The sequence below is a fragment of the Symphalangus syndactylus genome, chromosome 2 (genome assembly GCF_028878055.3).
Source record: "Symphalangus syndactylus isolate Jambi chromosome 2, NHGRI_mSymSyn1-v2.1_pri, whole genome shotgun sequence".
Taxonomy (NCBI): domain Eukaryota; kingdom Metazoa; phylum Chordata; class Mammalia; order Primates; family Hylobatidae; genus Symphalangus; species Symphalangus syndactylus.
Genome location: NC_072424.2, coordinates 87,601,444 through 87,620,949, shown reverse-complemented (window position 1 = coordinate 87,620,949; position 19,506 = coordinate 87,601,444). Strand labels below are relative to the sequence as shown.

The window sequence follows — 19,506 nt, the reverse complement described above, 5'->3', positions numbered from 1 at the left end:
ACTCTCGAGTAGCTGGGACTGGAGGGGCATGCCACCAAGCCTGGATAATTTTTTGTATTTTTAGTAGAGACAGGGGTTTCACCATGTTAGCCAGGACGGTCTCTATCTCCTGATCTTGTGATCTGCCTGCCCCGGCCTCCCAAAGTGTTGGGATTACAGGCGTGAGCCACCGCGCCCAGCCAGCTACACATTTTTCATAAGCATTAAAGACTAGAAGTAAGTCTTTTAACAATCATTCTCAAATAATAATTCTGCATTAAATAAGATACAGGTCTCTCCACAATTGCTTACAGAAAACATACAGTACACAATGGATACAGATTCCATTAATTACGAATTATAATATTGTGTATACCTGCAGGCGACCAGTGGGAATCACACATCCTCCTAGTTCATTCCACCTATGTTTAAAAATAAACACTTTTAAAAAACTTAATGGCAGAATAAATATGTATTTTCGGTACCAGCTCCTTGTTAAGAATCATAGAATTAAAGTAATAGAGCTGAAGGCTCCTGAAAAATCAGCTGATCCTGCCTACTCTCATTCTTTCAGGTAAGTGAACATGCAAATGACTGAGGCAGACTGCTTACCACACTCTCCTCAAAGACAGTCCAGGAAAGGGGCATTTTAATTTGCCCGAGTGCCCACTCTGGCATTTTGTTACCCATGCTCAACCAAAATCTCCCTTGCCTTCATTCAAACCCAATTCCTGTTTGTCTCTATACACATGAATAATAATTGTAGAGCATCTTTCTAATAAAATCTTCCAAGCCTTAGCCTTCCCAGCTCAACATTAGGATTCTCTACCTCCCCCAGCTTTTATTCATGGAGGCTTTGTTATATTTCTTTGGTTGGTTTTGCAGATTTCCATTTAGAGACTACTTATTTTCTCCATGTGCAATGAATACATAGGAATATGTTTTGTTATGAAATACTATAGATGATAATATTTTAATTATTTAAAAGAAGGTGCTGTACAGAAAAGAGTTAACCTAACAGGACTAACTGCTATCCTTAGAAAGTCCTGCTTATAAGGTTGGCCCTTGGCCAATGTCTAGGAACTTAAATTTCAGGAGGGTTTCCACCATTCCCAGAACTGGTAAGAATGACTCACTGTGCTGAAATGGTTTGTAGGAATATATGGTTTTTCCTGATATCTTCTTTCCCTCTGGAAGTCAATAATTTTGGTATACGCCAGGCAGAGGCTGCCTATGTGACTAGCCTCCAGTAAAAAAACAGAGTCTCCAACATGCTTCCTTGGCTGGCAACATTTCACCCATGCTTCACAACCTGTTTCTTGGGGAATTAAGTGTGTTCTATGCAACTCCACTGAGGAGAAGACTCTGGAAACTTGTGCCTGGTTTCCTCTGGACTTTGCCCCTTTTGCCTTTTCCCTTTGTTAATGTCACTTTATATCCTTTCACCATAATAAATTATAGCCAGAATACAATAGGCGGAGTCCTTTCAGTTCTCCTAGTGAATCACTGAAATCTGGGAGTAGTCTTGGGGGACCCCTGTCATGGGTACCCTAAAATTCAAACAATAAACAAGTGCAAACAATGCAAACTATAACAAAGGGATTACTTCCAAAGACATATATACTAGTAGTTAGTTCTTTTTTTGCTGTCTTATGATTGTAGTTAACTACATTAACTGAAAATAAAATGCCATAAATACACAGTATTGGTTTCTTAGAAGATAAAGCATAAATCCTTGATCTGAAGAAGCTCCCAAAATAGTAATAAAAGGTTTGTGAGGGAATAACTATAATACAGTAATACTATTTTTATAAAAATGTTAGTATGTAATCTATAAGAAAAAATATCTGTTCCTATTCAATACTGAAAAATAGAGTTCACTGTTGGAAATTTTACTTACAGAAATATTTTATGTAACATTTGTTCTATGAAGCAAGAGATGCAGAACCCATGGCTTACATCTCAAGGTATGTAGGTAACCACCAAAGGAATTCCCATGCGCCAGTGAACATTCAGTACTCAGTCATGTGAGCAGTGTGCCTCCCCCCAGGACTAAATTCATCCAATTTCCAAGCAGTACAAATTGCCCTATTTAGAATACCCATAAGAGCAAAAATCATGATTTATTATAAGTTTTAAAATACCATACATACTTTTCATCTGGCCGCAAAATGCTACAGTAAGAATCAGGGCGGTTTACAAAGAAACCTGTTTTCTTCACCACACTTTCTGCAATCACATTTAGTCGATCAAGAACATTACACAGCTTGCTGAGGAGAGAAGGAAGAATGAGAAAAGTGAGAAGAAGCCAAGTTTTAATATATATTTATCCTTATATCTAAAGCCAGTAAAGTCTATAGCAATGATAATTAAGGAAGTAATTTCTAAAATCTCTTGGCTGGTACTTGATAGAAACATGTAACAACGTCTAGAATATAATATGTACTCAGTAACCAGCAACATTTGATGTGAAAGAAACACAAAAGACCTGCAACTTAATATCAAATATTGGTGATCCTTAATCTTGGCATATAACATCCCTGCCTGAGCTTTCTCCAAAGCCTTTCAGTCCTCAAGAGTTGTCAAGTCAATATACATTCATAAAATGGCTGTGAAAAGAGCACCATGCACAGTGCAGGTGGCAGAGAAGAAAAAACTGGAAAATAATATGAATGGCAGCTGGGTGCAGTGGCTCACGCCTGTAATCCCGGCACTTTGGAAGGCCAATGCGGGTGGATCACTTAAGGTCAGGAGTTCGAGACCAGCCTGGCCAACATGCTGAAACCCCATCTCCACTAAAAATATAAAAAATTAGCTGGGCGTGGTGGAGGGTGCCTGTAGTCCCAGCTACTTGGGAGGCTAAGGCAGGAGAATGGCATGAACCCGGGAGGTGGAGTTTGCAGCGAGCCGAGATTGCGCCACTGCACTCCAGCCTAGGCAACAGAGTGAGACTCCGTCTCAAAAAACAGAAACAGAAACAAAAACAACAACAACAACAAAAAATTAGCCAGGCACGGTGGCCATGACTGTAGTCCCAGCTATTCAGGAGGCTGAGACAGGAGAATCACTTGAACCCGGGAGGCGGAGTCTGCAATAAGCTGAGATTGTACCACTGCACTCCAGCCTGGGTGACAGAGCAAGACTATGTTTAAAAAATGATAATAAAAAAATAATATGAATGGCAACAACTTGTAACCAAACTTATACTCTGGGAAAGTGTGTGTGTATCTAACTGTATAAAATGACTCAGAAAAAAGTATAATAAGTACAAAACGATATAGTAACATTTTAAAAAATAAGACCTTAAGTAAACCTAGAGCTTGTATGATTGTGTAGTAAGTGAACAAAAAGACAATGCAAGATTTAACAAAAGTAAGTTCCTTAGAAGAGATGAGTTTTGAATCAGATCTTGAAAGACAAAAGAGAGGTGGGAAAGCATCCCAGGGAGGGTGAAGAATAGGAATGGAGGCTTAGGATAGGACTTTGGCTGCTACATTTGTGGCAGAGCATGAAAATTCAGTTTTCTGGAAGAGAACAGCCCTTGAGATAAATAAAAAGTGATCACATTCTGAAGCCAACCAGATGACGAGGCTTTGACATTACACTAAGGAGTTTGGATCTACTATATACAGTCAGGAATTATCACAGGTTCATCCATGAGTGACATCTGAGAAAGTGTTTAAATAGTGAGACAGAATGATATAGAAAAAAGTAAAACTAATGCCTTTAAGGAACAGTTGTAGAGATGTTCTGAAATGACTAGATATTTCAAACAATTGGCAAATGGTACATATGATAGGCAAAAGAAAGAAAATGTTTGGTTAGTTTCTTGATGCACTCAAAACAGCCCCTCAACAGGTTCATGAAGGAAATTAACAGGATAAAATTTACTTTATCATAGAGGTCAGCTTCCTGTTACTTCTCATTACAAGAAAAGGAAATGATCATAGCCAGACAGATGAGTATCATTCACCTTTTGGTATACTTGGCCATGTCCCAGGGAATATAAACAATAGTGTGCTCAGGAGGCAAAAACTGGTTGAGATAGGTCACAGCAGCAACAAGTTCTTCACTCAGAATTCTTTCATGCTTTCTTTTCTCTCGTTCCTTTATCAAAAATTAAACATTTTCAGTGTTCTAATTCCCTTAAATCAGAGGAACAGGCTCAACATGTTTACATTTAAGCTAAGCTAAGACAAAAAAATCCAAGTCTTAAATATACTAAAATGAAACCTAGCTACAATAATCAGAAATAATAAAAACACAAAGAAATAAATGCTCCATTGGATTAAAGCGAACAGCTAATGAGCTTTGAAGATTCTAGGAGATCAGGTTTCTTCCTGGTACCCTCCCTGCACCCTGAGAAACCCAGCTTACCCCACATGGGCCATGACCCACACACTCCACACCCGACTCTGACAGAGGAGATCCCTCCCAAGGACCAGAAGAAGGGAGCCCCCAACTTTAGCTAGCTGGAGGCCAGAAAGAAATCAACTGGTCTGGATGAACAATTCCCAAACTAGCACAGCAGAAAGCAGCTTCACAGCCTTCACAGGACTTCATAAATTAGACTTGCAAATACTCTGTGAGATAACCAAGACAGGCATTTCTTTTTCTTTTTACACTGTGGTTGAATGAATTGAGGTTGAGAGGCATTCATGGAACTAAACCTTGCCTTCTGCCTCCTTGCCTGGGGCATCTCTTTAGTTAGACACTGCACTGCCTCTCATTCAAGTGAAGCTAGTACTTTACTGTACAGTTCTGTGGTTGGAATGCTGACTCTGCCACTCACTAGCCATGTGACCTTGGGCAATGTTCTCAATTTCCCTAGGCCTCCATTTTTTCATCTATCAAATAGGGTAAAAACAGTATCTTCCTTACAACATCAATGTGAGACTTAAAGGAGATAGAGCATGGTGAGTTTTTTTTTCTTTTTCTTTTTTTTTTTTAATACTTTAAGTTCTGGGATACATGTGCAGAACGTGCAAGTTTGTTACATAGGTATACACCTGCCATGGTGGTTTCCTGCATCCATCAGCGCAATATCTACATTAGGTAGTTCTCCTAATGCTATCCCTCCCCTAGCCCCCAACCCCCAACAGGCCCTAGTGATGTTTCCCTCCCTGTGTCCACGTGTTCTCATTGTTCAACTCCCACTTATAAGTGAGAACATGCGGTGTTTGGTTTTCTGTTCCTGTGTTAGTTTGCTGAGAGTGATGGTTTCCAGCTTAATCCATGTCCCTGCAAAGGACATGAACTCATCCTTTTTTATGGCTGCATAGTATTCCGTGGTGTATACGTACCACATTTTCTTTATCCAGTCCATCACTGATGGCCATTTGGGTTGCTTTCAAGTCTTTGCTATTGTGAATAGTGCTGCAATAAACCTATGTGTGCATGTGTCTTTATAGTAGCATGATTTATAATCCTTTGGGTATATACCCAGTAATGGGATTGCTGGGTCAAATGGTATTTCTGGTTCTAGATCCTTGAGGAATCACCACAATGGTTGAACTAATTTACACTCCCAGCAACAGTGTAAAAGCATTCCTACTTCTCCACATCCTCTCCAGCATCCGTTGTTTCCCGACTTTTAAATAATCACCATTCTAACTGGCGTGAGATGGTATCTCATTGTGGTTTTGATTTGCATTTCTCTAATGACCAGTGATGATGAGCCTTTTTTCATATGTTTGTTGGCCACATATAAATGTCTTCTTTTGAGAAGTGTCTGTTCATATCCTTTGCCTACTTTTTGATGGGGTATTTTTTTGTAAGTTTGTTTAAGTTCCTTGTAGATTCTGGATAGCAGCTGTTTGTGAGATGGATAGATTGCAACAATTTTCTCCCATTCTGTAGGTTGCCTGTTCACTCTGATGATAGTTTCTCTTACTGTGCAGAAACTCTTTAGTTTAATTAGATCCCATTTGTCAATTTTGGCTTGTGTTGCCATTGCTTTTGGTGTTTTAGTCATGAAGTCTTTGTCCATGCCTATGTCCTGAATGGTATTGCCTAGGTTTTCTTCTAGGGTTTTTATGGTTTTAGGTCTTACATTTAAGTGTTTAATCCATCTGGAGTTAATTTTTGTATAAGGTATAAGGAAAGGATCCAGTTTCAGTTTTCTGCATATGGCTAGCCAGTTTTCCCAGCACCATTTATTAAATAAGGAATCCTCTCCCCATTACTCGTTTTTGTCAGGTTTGTCAAAGATTAGATGGTTGTAGATGTGTGGTGTTATTTCTGAGGCCTCTGTTCCATTCCATTGGTCTGTATATCTGTTTTGGTACCAGTAACATGCTGTTTTGGTTACTGTAGCCTTGTAGTACAGTTTGAAGTCAGGTAGCATGATGCCTCCAGCTTTGTTCTTTTTGCTTAGGATTGTCTTGACTATACAGGTTCTTTTTTGGTTCCATATGAAATTTAAAGTTTTTTCTAATTTTGTGAAGAAAGTCAGTGGTAGCTTGATGGGGATAGCACTGAATCTATAAATTACTTTGGGCAGTATGGCCATTTTCACAATATTGATTCTTCCTATCAATGAGCACGGAATGTTTTTCCATCTGTTTGTGTCCTCTCTTATTTCCTTGGGCAGTGATTTGTAGTTCTCCTTGAAAAGGTCCTTCACATCCCTTTTAAGTTGTATTCTTAGTTATTTTATTCTCTTTGTAGCAATTCTGAATGGGAGTTCATTCATGATTTGGCTCTCTATTATTGGTGTATAGGAATGCTTGTGATTTTTGCACATTGATTTTGTATCCTGAGACTTTGCTGAAGTTGCTTATAAGCTTAAGGAGTTTTTGGGCTGAGACGATGGGGTTTTCTAAATATACAATCATGTCCTCTGCAAACAGAGACAATTTGACTTCCTCTCTTCCTATTTGAATACCCTTTATTTCTTTCTCTTGCCTGATTGTTCTGGCCAGAACTTCCCATACTATGTTGAAGAGGAGTGGTGAGAGAGGGCATCCTTGTCTTGTGCTGATTTTCAAAGGGAATGCTTCCAGCTTTTGCCCATTCAGTATGATATTGGCTGTGGGTTTGCTATAAAAAACTCTTATTATTTTGAGATATGTTCCATCAATACCTAGTTGAGAGTTTTTAGCATGAAGGGATGTTGAATTTTATCACAGGCCTTTTCTGCGTCTATTGAGATAATCATGTAGTTTTTGTCATTGGTTCTGGTTATGTGATGGATTATGTTTACTGATTTGCATATGTTGAACCAGCCTCGCATCCCAGGGATGAAGCTGACTTGATCGTAGTGGAAGAGCAAACAAATTCAAAAGCTAGCAGAAAACAAGAAATAGCTAAGATCAGAGCAGAACTGAAGGAGATAGAGACATGAAAAACACTTCAAAAAATCAATGAATCCAGGAGCCGTTTTTTTGAAAAGACTAACAAAATAGACTATTAGCCAGACTAATAAAGAAAAAAAAAGAAAAATCAAATAGACACAATAAAAAATGTTAAAGGGTAGATCATCACTGATCGCACAGAAATGCAAAATACCATCAGAGATTACTATAAACACCTCTATGCAAATAAACTAGAAAATCTAGAAGAAATAGGTAAATTCCTGGACACATACACCCTCCCAAGACTAAACCAGGAAGAGGTCGAATCCCTGAATAAATCAATAACAAGTTCTGAAATTGAGGCAATAATTAATAGCCTACCAACCAAAAAAGGCCCAGTACCAGACAGATTCACAGCCAAATTCTACCAGAGGTAAAAAGAGGAGATGGTACCATTCCTTCTGAAACTATACCAAACAACAGAAAAAGAGGGACTCCTCCCTAACTCATTTTATGAGGCCAGCATCATCTTGATACCAAAACCTGGCAGAGACACAACAAAAAAAGAAAATTTCAGGCCAATATCCCTGATGAACATCGAGGCAAAAATCCTCAACAAAATACTGGCAAACCGAATCCAGCAGCAGAGCATGGTGAGTTTTTATAGAAGAGCTGGCATATGGGAAGTACCTTATAAAAATTTGCCATTTTCATTATTACCCTGATCAAGCCTTCACTTAGAAACAAAGAAAAACAATTAATTTCACAATAGTGAGACTGAAATGGTGTTAAGGCACTATTGTTGGCATCAAAATTAGACTGTGCTGTTTTCAATCATGGAGATTACTTTTCAATTGCCATGAATTTAATTAGATAACTACTGTAGAAACAAAAAGGGGTAGCTATTGAGCACAGCTGAATACATCAAATGAAATAATTAGATAAGAATTTAGAACAGTGTTAAATCAGTTTAGGATGAAAATAAATTTTGCTTATTTATATATCAGACAAAATTAAATTATATATCTGAAATTTTTCTCAAAAGCATTTAAAATCAACTAGGGAAACAAAATCTTTTTGAAATGCTTATATCAAATCTGACATTTTGTGGGATGGAGAGGAAACGTTTGAGCAACCTTTGTTCATCTCTGTGTGAAGAATCTGCTGTATGCATTGTGTGTCCATTGAGGAATAATGTTAGTGGGTTGTTAGTCAACCTCTTTAGAGCCACAGACCCCTAACAAGTAAAGGAAAACTACATACACAAGTGATTTTGCATATCATTTCTTTTTTCTTTTTTTATAAAGAGACAGGGTCTCACTCTGTCGCCCAGGCTGGAATGCAGTGGTGCAATCATAGCTCACTGCATCCTGGAACTCCTGGACTCAAGTGATCCTCCCACTTCAGCCTCCAAGTAGCTGGGACTACAGGTGTGCATCATGCCCAACTAATTGAAAAAAAATTTTTTTGTAGCAACTGGGTCTCCTATGCTGCCCAGGCTGCTCTCAGACTCCTGGCCTCATGCAAGCCTCCTGCCTGTTTCCCAAGTCACTGGGATTATAGGCATGAGCCACCACATCCAGCTGCATATAATTTCAAAGGGTTCCAAGATCCCCCTAACAGCCATGCATGGCCCACAGATTAAAAACTTCTGATGTACAGTTATACTTCATCCTAGGTTGGCCTCCTGTTGATACAGTAGCAGCACTGAAGGCACATGGATTGCTGCAAATTATCTTTCGACCAGTGCCTCAAACTTTCACAACTGGGAAGAAGTTCGCAACACAGGGTAAAAGAGAAATGAAATCACGAAAAGCATTTCGCTTTATTAACTTCTTCATATGGTGGTAGAATAAAGAGTGAGTATCCCCTAGGTATCATTCTATACACACATGTATTCTTTGGCTCTTTAATCACAATTAATAAGGTCTTCTACCAAGTGGCCTGAATAAACATCTTCTTTAATCCTATGAATAAAACTAGTGCTACAAACAACAAAATATTTTCCTATTCCATGAAACAGCAACTTAATCTCCAAACTATTTCTGTAGCTAACTTCTAGTCATTGTCAGGATTTTTATTGCAACAGAACAATAAACAAGTACAACTTTAAAATCCACTGACTGACCTTTAAATATTCGAAAAAATAAATGTACATGTGGGATACCTGGCAAAGAATACATTATGATCACATGTATATGATAGTATTTTTTGAGTGTGCACAATAGAGAATTATTTCAAGCATTGTAGACATGAATCTCCATTTAATGACAGTTTTTCAACCACACTATACGAACTCTGTAAAACATGAACTTTTATTTTATTTTATTTTATTTTATTTTATTATTGAGGCAGGGTCGTGCTCTGCCTAAATCCACTAATTTAAATCTAGGTTTCTAATCCAGTAACACTTTATAATTTAACACTTTAGCAATAATTTATTTCCATACTAACAATATCTTATTTTCTATACATTTACTGGAAAACTGTCCATGAGCATTTTCACTAAAGTTTTCATATTTTAAATTTTCAATTATGTATACTACAGCTACTGTTTAATATTAGGCTGAGGTTAGAGATTATCCACCTTACATTATTCTGAGTTGATATGGAGACAGATGTGAATATGAAACTTCTGAATTAATATGAACAAATGTCTAGAAAATGATTATTTAATATCTGAATGATTTATTTTACAAAGTCAATCCCTAGTGGGATGCAATTACAAAGAGCAACACAGGAAGAAATGAAGCTGACTGCCTCACTGTTTCACTCTTCTCCCCCAACTGCCAGTTTGGGGACATATTCCTCCATACTCTTGATTTAAAACACACACACACACACACACACACACACACACACACACACACACACACACAGCTCCTTTGAGCCCATGCATGTAGTTATACAGTCCTCTCCTGGGAACTATTTCTTCCCCACCCCAAGCTTTGCCTCCATCCTGGGTGATATGGTTTGGCTGTGTCCCTACCCAAATCTCATCTGAATTGTAGCTCCCATAATTCCCATGTGTTGTGGGAGGGACCTGGTAGGAGATAATTGAATCATGGGGGTGGTCTCCCCCATACTGTTCTTGTGGTAGTGAATAAGTCTCATGAGAGCTGACAATTTTATAAGGGGTTTCTCTTTTCGCTTGGTTCTCATTCTCTCGTCTGCCGCCATGTTATATGTATCTTTTGCTTTCCGATATGATTGTGAGGCCTCCCCAGCCACATGGAACTGTGAGTCCATTAAACCTCTTTTTCTTTATAAATTATCCAGGCTCAGGTATGTCTTTATCAGCAGTGTGAAAACAGACTAATACACTGGGTGACTTTCAGTATCTCCACCTCCTTTTCCACTCTAAATCCCCATTCCCACTCTCACATCTTAGACCAATTCATTATCACAGGCTGCTCTTTCTTCAACATCTCTTATTCGTGGCCTCTTTTATTTCCACATTGCTTGCTTTAAATACCCCACCTCATGAGGACCGCAATCCACTGACATCTCCACTTTCTCCAGCAGCCCTGTTCTTTAAGCCCTGTCCTTATTTGGCTCAGATTTCATGCACCACTTCAATCACAGTATTGCCAAAATCCAAAATGTCTTTCATCCTGTCTTTTCATGTCACACCTGTCTGGCGAAACTAAATAAACCCAATTATTATTTTACCTGTGCTTATACTCATTCACAAGCCTGCTGGAAGAAGGCAGGCAAGAGCAAAATGGTTCCATTTAAGAAATCATGATCACCAACTTGAAATTGGCTCTTGGTACTTCCTGCAGGTTTCTAGTCAACTTACCCTCCCGCGTACACAAGACTTAAACCTTCTCCACTCCCTTCAAACCTCCACTCCCAGCAGATGATCATTCCTCCTACCTTAAGGAGAAATTAAAGCCATCAGAATGCAATGTGCATGCTCACAAATACCCACATGCCCAAACCCTTACTATTCTGTCTCTCCATTAAAATGATTCCAGCCAGGCGCCATGGTTCATGACTGTAATCCCAGCACTTTGGGAGACTGAGATGGGAGGATTACTTAAGGCCAGGAGTTCAAGGTTGCAGCGAGCTATGATCTTGCCACTGCACTCCAGCCTAGGTGACAGAGCATAACCCTGCCTCAAAAATAAAATAATAATTCTACCATGTATGCTTCAGATTTCATCATTTCCTACTTTCTTAAGTACATGAAATCACTGATCATTCCTTTTCTCTCCTGTGTCATACAACTATCCCTTTCACATGTATCCTCCCCGTAGGCTTTTAAACATATTGATATGATCTCTTTTAAAAAATAAAAATGCCATCTTTCACTGGGTACTCCTATTGGGGGAAAAGTACAACACTTACTCACTGTTATCCCACACTCGGTCCACTTCAATCAGTGCCCTCCATGATGCTAACACTAATGGACAATCTTTCCATTCTCAACTTACTTGACCCCTCAGCATTTGATGCTGTTGATCGTTTACTTCCTTCATTGTGAAACACACTTTCTCCTGGCATTCCTAACACAGCACTTCCTGGTTCTCTTCCTACTCCTCTGGCTGTTTTTTTCTCTGACTCCTTTAGAGATTCAGCTACTCTAACTGGGCATTAAGAGCAGAAGATCCCCAAGACTAGGTCTGAGATTTTTCCTTCTCACTTTATACTCTCCACATGGGCATCTCATCCATGCCCATGCCTTCAAATGTCACCTGTACCCAGAGTTACAAAAATCACATCTAGGCCCAGACCTCTCCTCTGAGCTCCTGAACCATGCCCTGACCTGTTACCTCCGTTTAGAGGACTCAAGCATCGCTTCTCAGCCTTTTGGCTAAGATCAAGTGTAGAGGACCCAAGCATACCTCAAACCTCACTCAGCATGTCCAAGCTACACTTATTATCTTCCCCCAACAAACCCAGTGAGTGTTCTGTATTTCAGTGAATGGAATCACCATTCACCCACCTGAGTAAGCCAGAAACCCGGGAATTGAGCCTGACACCCCCCACCCCCTCATTTCAAATCCAGCCCATCACCAAGTCTACTGACTGTCCACTTCTCTACATCTCCACCACATCACCCTGGTTTAAGGCATAATCACCTCTTTTCTGGACAATTATAAGAGCCTCCTATCTGGTCTTCCAGCATTGACGTTAGCCTTATGCCGATCCATTTGTTTTCTATGTTGAGGTCACAGTAATCTTTTCAAAACACAAATCTGACAATGATCCTCTCAACCATGAAAGACTCTTAATGACTTTCCATTACTCTCAGGAAGAAGGCCAGGCTCATTAATGCAGCCTACAATACTCTGCATGGTCTGGCCATAACCATCTCTTTAGCCTCATCTCACAACAAGCATCTTGTCCTCACCCTCTGGGCCCCAGCCACAGAGAACCCCCTTTTCTTCCTCCAACCCACCACACTTCCTTCTGTCCTAGGGCCTTTGTACATGCTGTGCTCTGAGTTGAATACCATTCTTTCCCAATGACCTGGTTAATGCCTCTTCTTTCAGGCTGATGCTAACTTATCCCGTCCTCAGGGAAGACTTCTCTCCATTATAAGCTCTTATTGCACCATTTACCTTGTATTGGTGCCTCTGCATTATCTCACCATCTCCTACAACAGGCTGTTAGCTCGAGGCAGGAGCTGTTTCTAGAACTGCCTTGGCACATAGGAAACTCTCAAAAATACTTGTTAAATGACTGACTATAAGATGTGAGAAAGGGACCCAGTTTCAGTTTTCTGCATATGGCTAGCCAGTTTTCCCAACACCATTTATTAAATAGGGAATCCTTTCCCCATTGCTTGTTTTTGTCAGGTTTGTCAAAGATCAGATGGTTGTAGATGTGTGGTGTTATTGCTGAGGCCTCTGTTCTATTCCATTGGTCTATATATCTATTTTGGTACCAGTACCATGCTGTTTTGGTTACTGTAGCCTTGTAGTATGGTTTGAAGTCAGGTAGTGTGATGCCTCCAGTTTTGTTGTTTTTGCTTAGGATTATCTTGGCTACACAGGCTCTTTTTTAGTTCCACATGAAATTTAAAGTAGTTTTTTCTAATTCTGTGAAGAAAGTCAATGGTAGCTTGATGGGGATGGCACTGAATCTATAAATTACTTCCTTACACCTTATACAAAAATTAACTCCAGATGGATTAAAGACTTAAACCTAAGACCTAAAACCATAAAAACCCTAGAAGAAAACCTAGACAATAGCATTCAGGACACAGGCATTGGCAAAGACTTCATGACTAAAACACCAAAAGCAATGGCAACAAAAGCCAAAATTGACAAATGGGATCTAATTAAATTAAAGAGTTTATACACAGTAAAACAAACTATCATCAGAGTGAACAGGCAACCTACAGAATGGGAGAAAATTGTTGCAATCTATCCATCTCACAAAAGGCTACTATCCAGAATCTACAAGGAACTTAAAACAAATTTACAAGAAAAAAACAACCCCATCAAAAAGTAGGTGAAGGATGTGAACAGACACTTCTTAAAAGAAGACATTTATATGTGGCCAACAAATGTAGGAAAAAAGGCTCATCATCACTGGTCATTAGAGAAATGCAAATCAAAACCACAATGAAATACCATCTCATGCCTGTTAGAATGGCAATCATTTAAAAGTCAGGAAACAACAGATGCTGGAGAGGATGTGGAAAAATAGGAACGCTTTTACACTGTTGGTGGGAGTGTAAATTAGTTCAATCATTGTGGAAGATAGTGTAGTGATTCCTCAAGGATCTAGAACCAGAAATACCATTTGACCCAGGAATCCCATTACTGGGTATATACCCAAAGGATTATGAATCATTCTACTATAAAGACACATGCACATATATGTTTATTGCAGCACTATTCACAATAGCAAAGACTTGGAACCAACCCAAATTCCCATCAATGATAGACTGGATAAAGAAAATGTGGCACATATACACCATGGAATACTATGCAGCCGTAAAGAAGGATGAGTTCATGTCCTTTGCAGGGACATGGATGCCGCTGGAAACCATCATTCTCAGTAAACTAACACAGGAACAAGAAATCAAAAACTGTATGTTCTCACTCGTAAGTGGTAACTGCACAATGAGAACACATGGACACAGGGAGGGGAAGATCACACACTGGGGCCTGTCGGGGGGGTAGGGGGATAGGAGAAGGATAGCATTAGGAGAAATACCCAACGTAGATGATGGGTTCATGGGTGCAGCAAACCACCACAGCACGTGTATACCTATGTAACAAACCTGCACGTTCTGCACATGTATCCAATAACTTAAAGTATAATAAAAAATAAGTAAATAAAAATAAATGACTGACTAAATGGACACAGGGTCACAGGCTTCCTTGGTTTTTTAGTAAATTCACTTACATTTATTAACCAACCTCTCAGAATAACCTCAGACACTACTAGATTGTTGGGCACCACCACGAGCACATAACATAACAACACCCTTGCTTTTCATACTCTCAGGGTCTTCTTGGCTTCTGACTGAGAGTCTTTCAATCTGTATGCCCATTCATATAGATAGATACGCTGACCAGTCAGTGTACTCTGCCAAGAAAGCAGGGAACTATGAGGCTAATACCACCTTGTCTGGGCTTCTCACATGTCCACCTGATCCTTGAGTCACAACAGTACCCCAGTTTATGAATCTAGCCTTTGATCCTCTTACTATAAATTAATTTGCCGAGGGGAGCTTATGGATTTTCAAGGGAGATGACTGTAAAGGTGAGGCTGTGATAGTTTGATTTTCATGCTTCTTTCTCCAAGTTGTCCTGGAAACTAAGGCAGAAATTTCACCTACATCTAATTCACACAAGGAAATCAGGACACAATGATTTCCTGATATACTGAATCACTCTACTCCCTTAGAGATATACTACTGATTTTTTTCAGCCATGCAGAGAACAAGCCACATGGAATCTGAGGCCAAAGAAAAGTGACTCAGCTCAGACACAGTGAGCTATCCCAGCATAATAATCTGCACGTCTCTCCACGAGGAAGAGGGAAAGTATGGCTTGTTAACCCCCTCGTGTTGAGGAAGAGGCTTCCCAGAGTGTCTGAATCTCATAACCAAACAGATGAGCACATCACATACCTTCACTAAATTCAAGATGATGATGGGAGAGCCAAACCTCTGAAACATCTGGTCAAAGTGAAGGGCAGCCACATGTGCAAATGGATCTGCCTGATCCACTGAGAAGGAAAAAAGATGAAAAAGCACCTGAATGAAAATTGCAAAGCAAAATAAAAGAAGCATAGGGCTGTTTTTTTAAAGAAATGCAATTCAACTAATCTTTCAATAGTTTCACTTCCCAAATCCTTCTTAAGGTGCTCACTATTTATCACATTTGAATGTAATACATCATCACGTATTTATTACATTTGAATGATTCTTACATTTCTTACATTTCTGAAGCAAAATAAAATAATTTACTAACAGTCAAAAATAAATATAAATTTATTACATTAGAATAACAGAAATTCCTCTTCTAAATTATCTACCTTCCAGGACTAAAACCTCATGAAAACCTAAGTATTTATGAGATTTCTGTGACAATAGTTCATTATCTCTAAATGTGAGGACAGGAGTTATTATTAAAAACATGGCTCCACACACATGTAATAGGTGGTTTAGGCATCATGGTTGAAATGTCCTGAGACCAGTATAAGGGCACAGATCCTCTAACTTGTACGTAAGAAGAATAACTTCCTGCAGTGAAAGACATCACAGAAGCATCGCAGAGTATTTGTTCAGTCTCCACTTCATTTGCAACATCACCCTGAAAAGGTGCATTGAAAGATATTTTATGTTCTTAGACATGTTTAATGAAATAACGTTCAATGAAGTTATAATTCCTATTCTTTCAATGAAGTTATAATTCCTATTCTTTGAAAGTCTTCAGAGGTAAATATTGATCAATATTTAATATGCACATTAGAAAAGCAAAACCATTAAAATATAATAAAGAAGGCAATTAAAAGTAGCAGAGAATAGACTAGAAAAAAACAAATTGATCTCTAATAATACAAGTCAGATAGGAAACATGTGGTTTAAATAAATGGGACAGAGGGAAAGAAACGACAATTACATGAAATTATACAGGAGGTGAGGAAGACTAGAAGAATATCAAAATTCAATTCTGAAGACCAAAGTGAAATGAAAGGAGTGAGATTCAAATAATGCCTGATGAACAAAAGGAAAAAATAGGGTTTTGAGGTACTTACAGGTATATAAGGACATAATAAAGAATAATTTTAGAGGCAGTAATAACATGTCTGATTATCCTTTGAATATTCAAAAGTAAATAATATAGCTGTAAAATTGTGATATTTTAAAGCAACAGCTGTAACAATTTTCACTGTTGATATAATTTTAAGAACAATGTTGCTATTTTAAGCCAGGATCAAAACCCAGTGCCTCACTCAATCTGTCTACCGAATCACACATCCACTCAAGACTCAAGTTGTCTCTTGCAAACAGAGACGGACCACTCAAAGGACAGAACACGGCTGATGGAAGGATGGCTGCATTTTTGCTGTTGTTATTTTCTAGCGATGAACAGAAAAAGGAGTATGGGCAAAAAAGACAAAGAGGGCAAAGGGTTTCCCGAACCTAGCTCCACTTCGTCTTCTTATCAAGAATTGACTTCCCGTGATGAGTGCTGCCTTCTACTTGGGTGGAGGTGCTTTGCTATTTTTGTCTCTACATTAAACATGTACCACACTTCATATATTATAGAAATGGATCACCCTCCACATTAGAGATAATTCCTCAAAGCACTGCATAACTCTAAGATAGCTGACTTTTCAGAACATCTGTATGTTAGTCATACTTCTCACATGTTTCAGATGCACTGGAGTATTAATTATTGTCAGCCCCCCACATCCATGGGTTCCCTAAACAGAGTCAACCAATCTCAGATAGAAAATGTAGTTAGGCCTATGATGGTTGCATCTGAACTGAATATGTGCAGACCTTTTTTATTGTCATTATTCCCTTAACAATACAGTATTAGAACTATTTGCATAGCATTTACATCATATGAGATATTAGAAGTAATCTAGAGATGATTTAAAGTATACAGATGAATGTACATAGGTTATATGCAAGCACTAGGCCATATTATATAAGAGACTTCAGCATCTGTGGATTTTGGATGGGACGGGGGTTCCTAGAACCAATCCCTTATTGATACTAAAAGGCAACTGTATTCTCTTGATAATATCCCAAGCTAAGAAATACCACTTTTTAAAATTTCACTGTGCTTCTACATCAGTAAAGATTATATAAAAGGTTAAAAGGTCAGTGAAGATACTGTTTGTCATCTTACCTCACAGTTTGCACCTCTTTTAAGAAAACGGGTGCCAGCAAATTTACTGGATCTTCTAGCTATTAGAGTGACATACACTGGTCGTCCATAGATCAACAGCTCTTAGAAATCAAGTTAAGGTTGTTTAGCATTCATGACTGTCACATAACACCAAGAGAGTCATTATTCCTTAAATAAACATTTAGATACAGCTTGTCCAGTGGCTTAAAGAACACCAAAAGCTCCACCCAAGAATGGAACAGTACTTGATCTAATGGTTCTTCAGAATTGCAGTGCAGCTACAAAGGGAAGGCAACATCCAACCTAAGGAGTGCTTTCCATAAATTTCAGAGGAAATGTAACCAAGTGTAGGGTTACTGGCCAAGGAAAGCCCTATGGCCAAGTAAGGATGTAAACAAGTACAACTAATCCCTCTGATATGGTTTGGCTCTGTGTCCTCAGCCAACTCTCATTTCGAATTGTAAATCCCCACGTGTCAGGGGAGGGTCTGGTGGGAGGTGATTGTATCATGGAGGCAGACATCCCCCTTGCTGTTTTTGTGACAGTGAGTTCTCACAAGATCTGGTTGTTTGCAAGTGTGTGGCACTTCCCCCTTCGCTCGCTCTCTCTCCTGCCCTGCCATTGTGAAGATATGCGTGCTTCCCCTTCACCTTCCACCATGATTGTAAGTTTCGTGAGGCCTCCCAGTCATGCTTCCTGTTAAGCCTACAGTCAATTAAATCTCTTTTCTTCATAAATTACCCAGTCTCAGGTAGTTCTTCATAGCTGTGTGAGAATGGACTAATACACCTCCCCTAGTCTTCCAAGATCATACACCTCTCAAAGAGAACATGTGTCATTTAATAGGTTGTTTCAATTATGAATAATATATAGTACTGAGGAGACAAACTGAGAATAAGACTCTAAAAGCAGTCAAAATTTGTCACCTACCTGCGAATTCTGAACACTGAATAATTTACTGTGAACTGCTTAACCAATATACAGCTTATTAGTTATGTCGCCTTACTTAACTTTCTAAGCCAAGTCCCATCTTCTATAAAATGGAGTAACAATAAAGTAACCAAAGGTGGTCAGGAGGACTAGGTGAAGTAATGTGTGTACAACTAGTGCCTGGCCTGTAGTATTCATAAACTACTCTTATCAAAAGCTACTCTTTTCATAATCATATAGACTTCCAGAATTCATTAAATGCTTGATAACCAGGAGACGAGATTCACTGTTTAAACTTACGAGCTTTAAAATGATCATCTATGATGGTGCTCACTATTTTAAAAAACAAACATTTATTATGTTTAATATGTGCCAGGCCCCGAGTTAGCTCTTGGAAATACAAAACAGCTTAGAACTATCTTTTAGGAACTACCTTTAGAAATTGTAGCACATTCTTTTTGGTATCCTTGGTGGTGAAAAACCTGTGTTCTTCCCAGGTAGAATGTACTTTTGGAAAGAGAAAAAAGTAATTCAGGACCAAATCTCGTTATGCAGTAATGATCAACCAGATAATACCACTCACTGGTTGAAAGTGATTATAAAGTAATGAGCCTGATTTTCAAGTGTAGCACATAAATCTCACTGATCTTCATTTCAAAATCCCTCTGTGCTTTTATCTAGCCTTTCGTCCCCCTCACAGAAGGCAGCCCTGCTGCTCTTCAAGGCTAACCTTGCCAGCTGTGCCCTTGGCACCACTCCTCTCAAATGCTCCTGGTGCAAGAAAGCATAATAATGGTCAGTCACATTCACCCACTTAATAGTCTCAAAGCAACCACTACTTTACATGTTTTTTTGTACATTATTATTATTATTTTAAAACAGATCTGTAACTTCGGTTCCAAGTACCGAGGGGGGCCAGGGCTGGCCTGCGTGGGGCGTCACAGTGCGCTGGACAAAGTGACCGGTTT

The 19,506-nt window shown here is 39.0% G+C and overlaps 1 protein-coding gene across 4 annotated transcripts in view; it reads right to left on the bottom strand.

The window, feature by feature from the left end:
* FIG4 (FIG4 phosphoinositide 5-phosphatase) overlaps positions 1 to 19,506 on the bottom strand; it is a 131,181-nt gene that overhangs the window by 60,469 nt on the left and 51,206 nt on the right. For 3 of the 4 annotated variants that reach the window (XM_055261116.2, XM_063631009.1, XM_063631010.1), the window contains 6 exons: positions 17,609 to 17,709; positions 15,895 to 16,057; positions 15,373 to 15,470; positions 3,953 to 4,086; positions 2,133 to 2,249; positions 356 to 401 (listed from right to left, as the gene is read on the bottom strand). In XM_055261116.2, coding sequence (XP_055117091.1) covers positions 356 to 401; positions 2,133 to 2,249; positions 3,953 to 4,086; positions 15,373 to 15,470; positions 15,895 to 16,057; positions 17,609 to 17,709 — 659 coding nt within the window. The remainder of the gene's footprint in view (positions 1 to 355; positions 402 to 2,132; positions 2,250 to 3,952; positions 4,087 to 15,372; positions 15,471 to 15,894; positions 16,058 to 17,608; positions 17,710 to 19,506) is intronic. The other variant, XM_063631011.1, reaches the window with a different exon arrangement.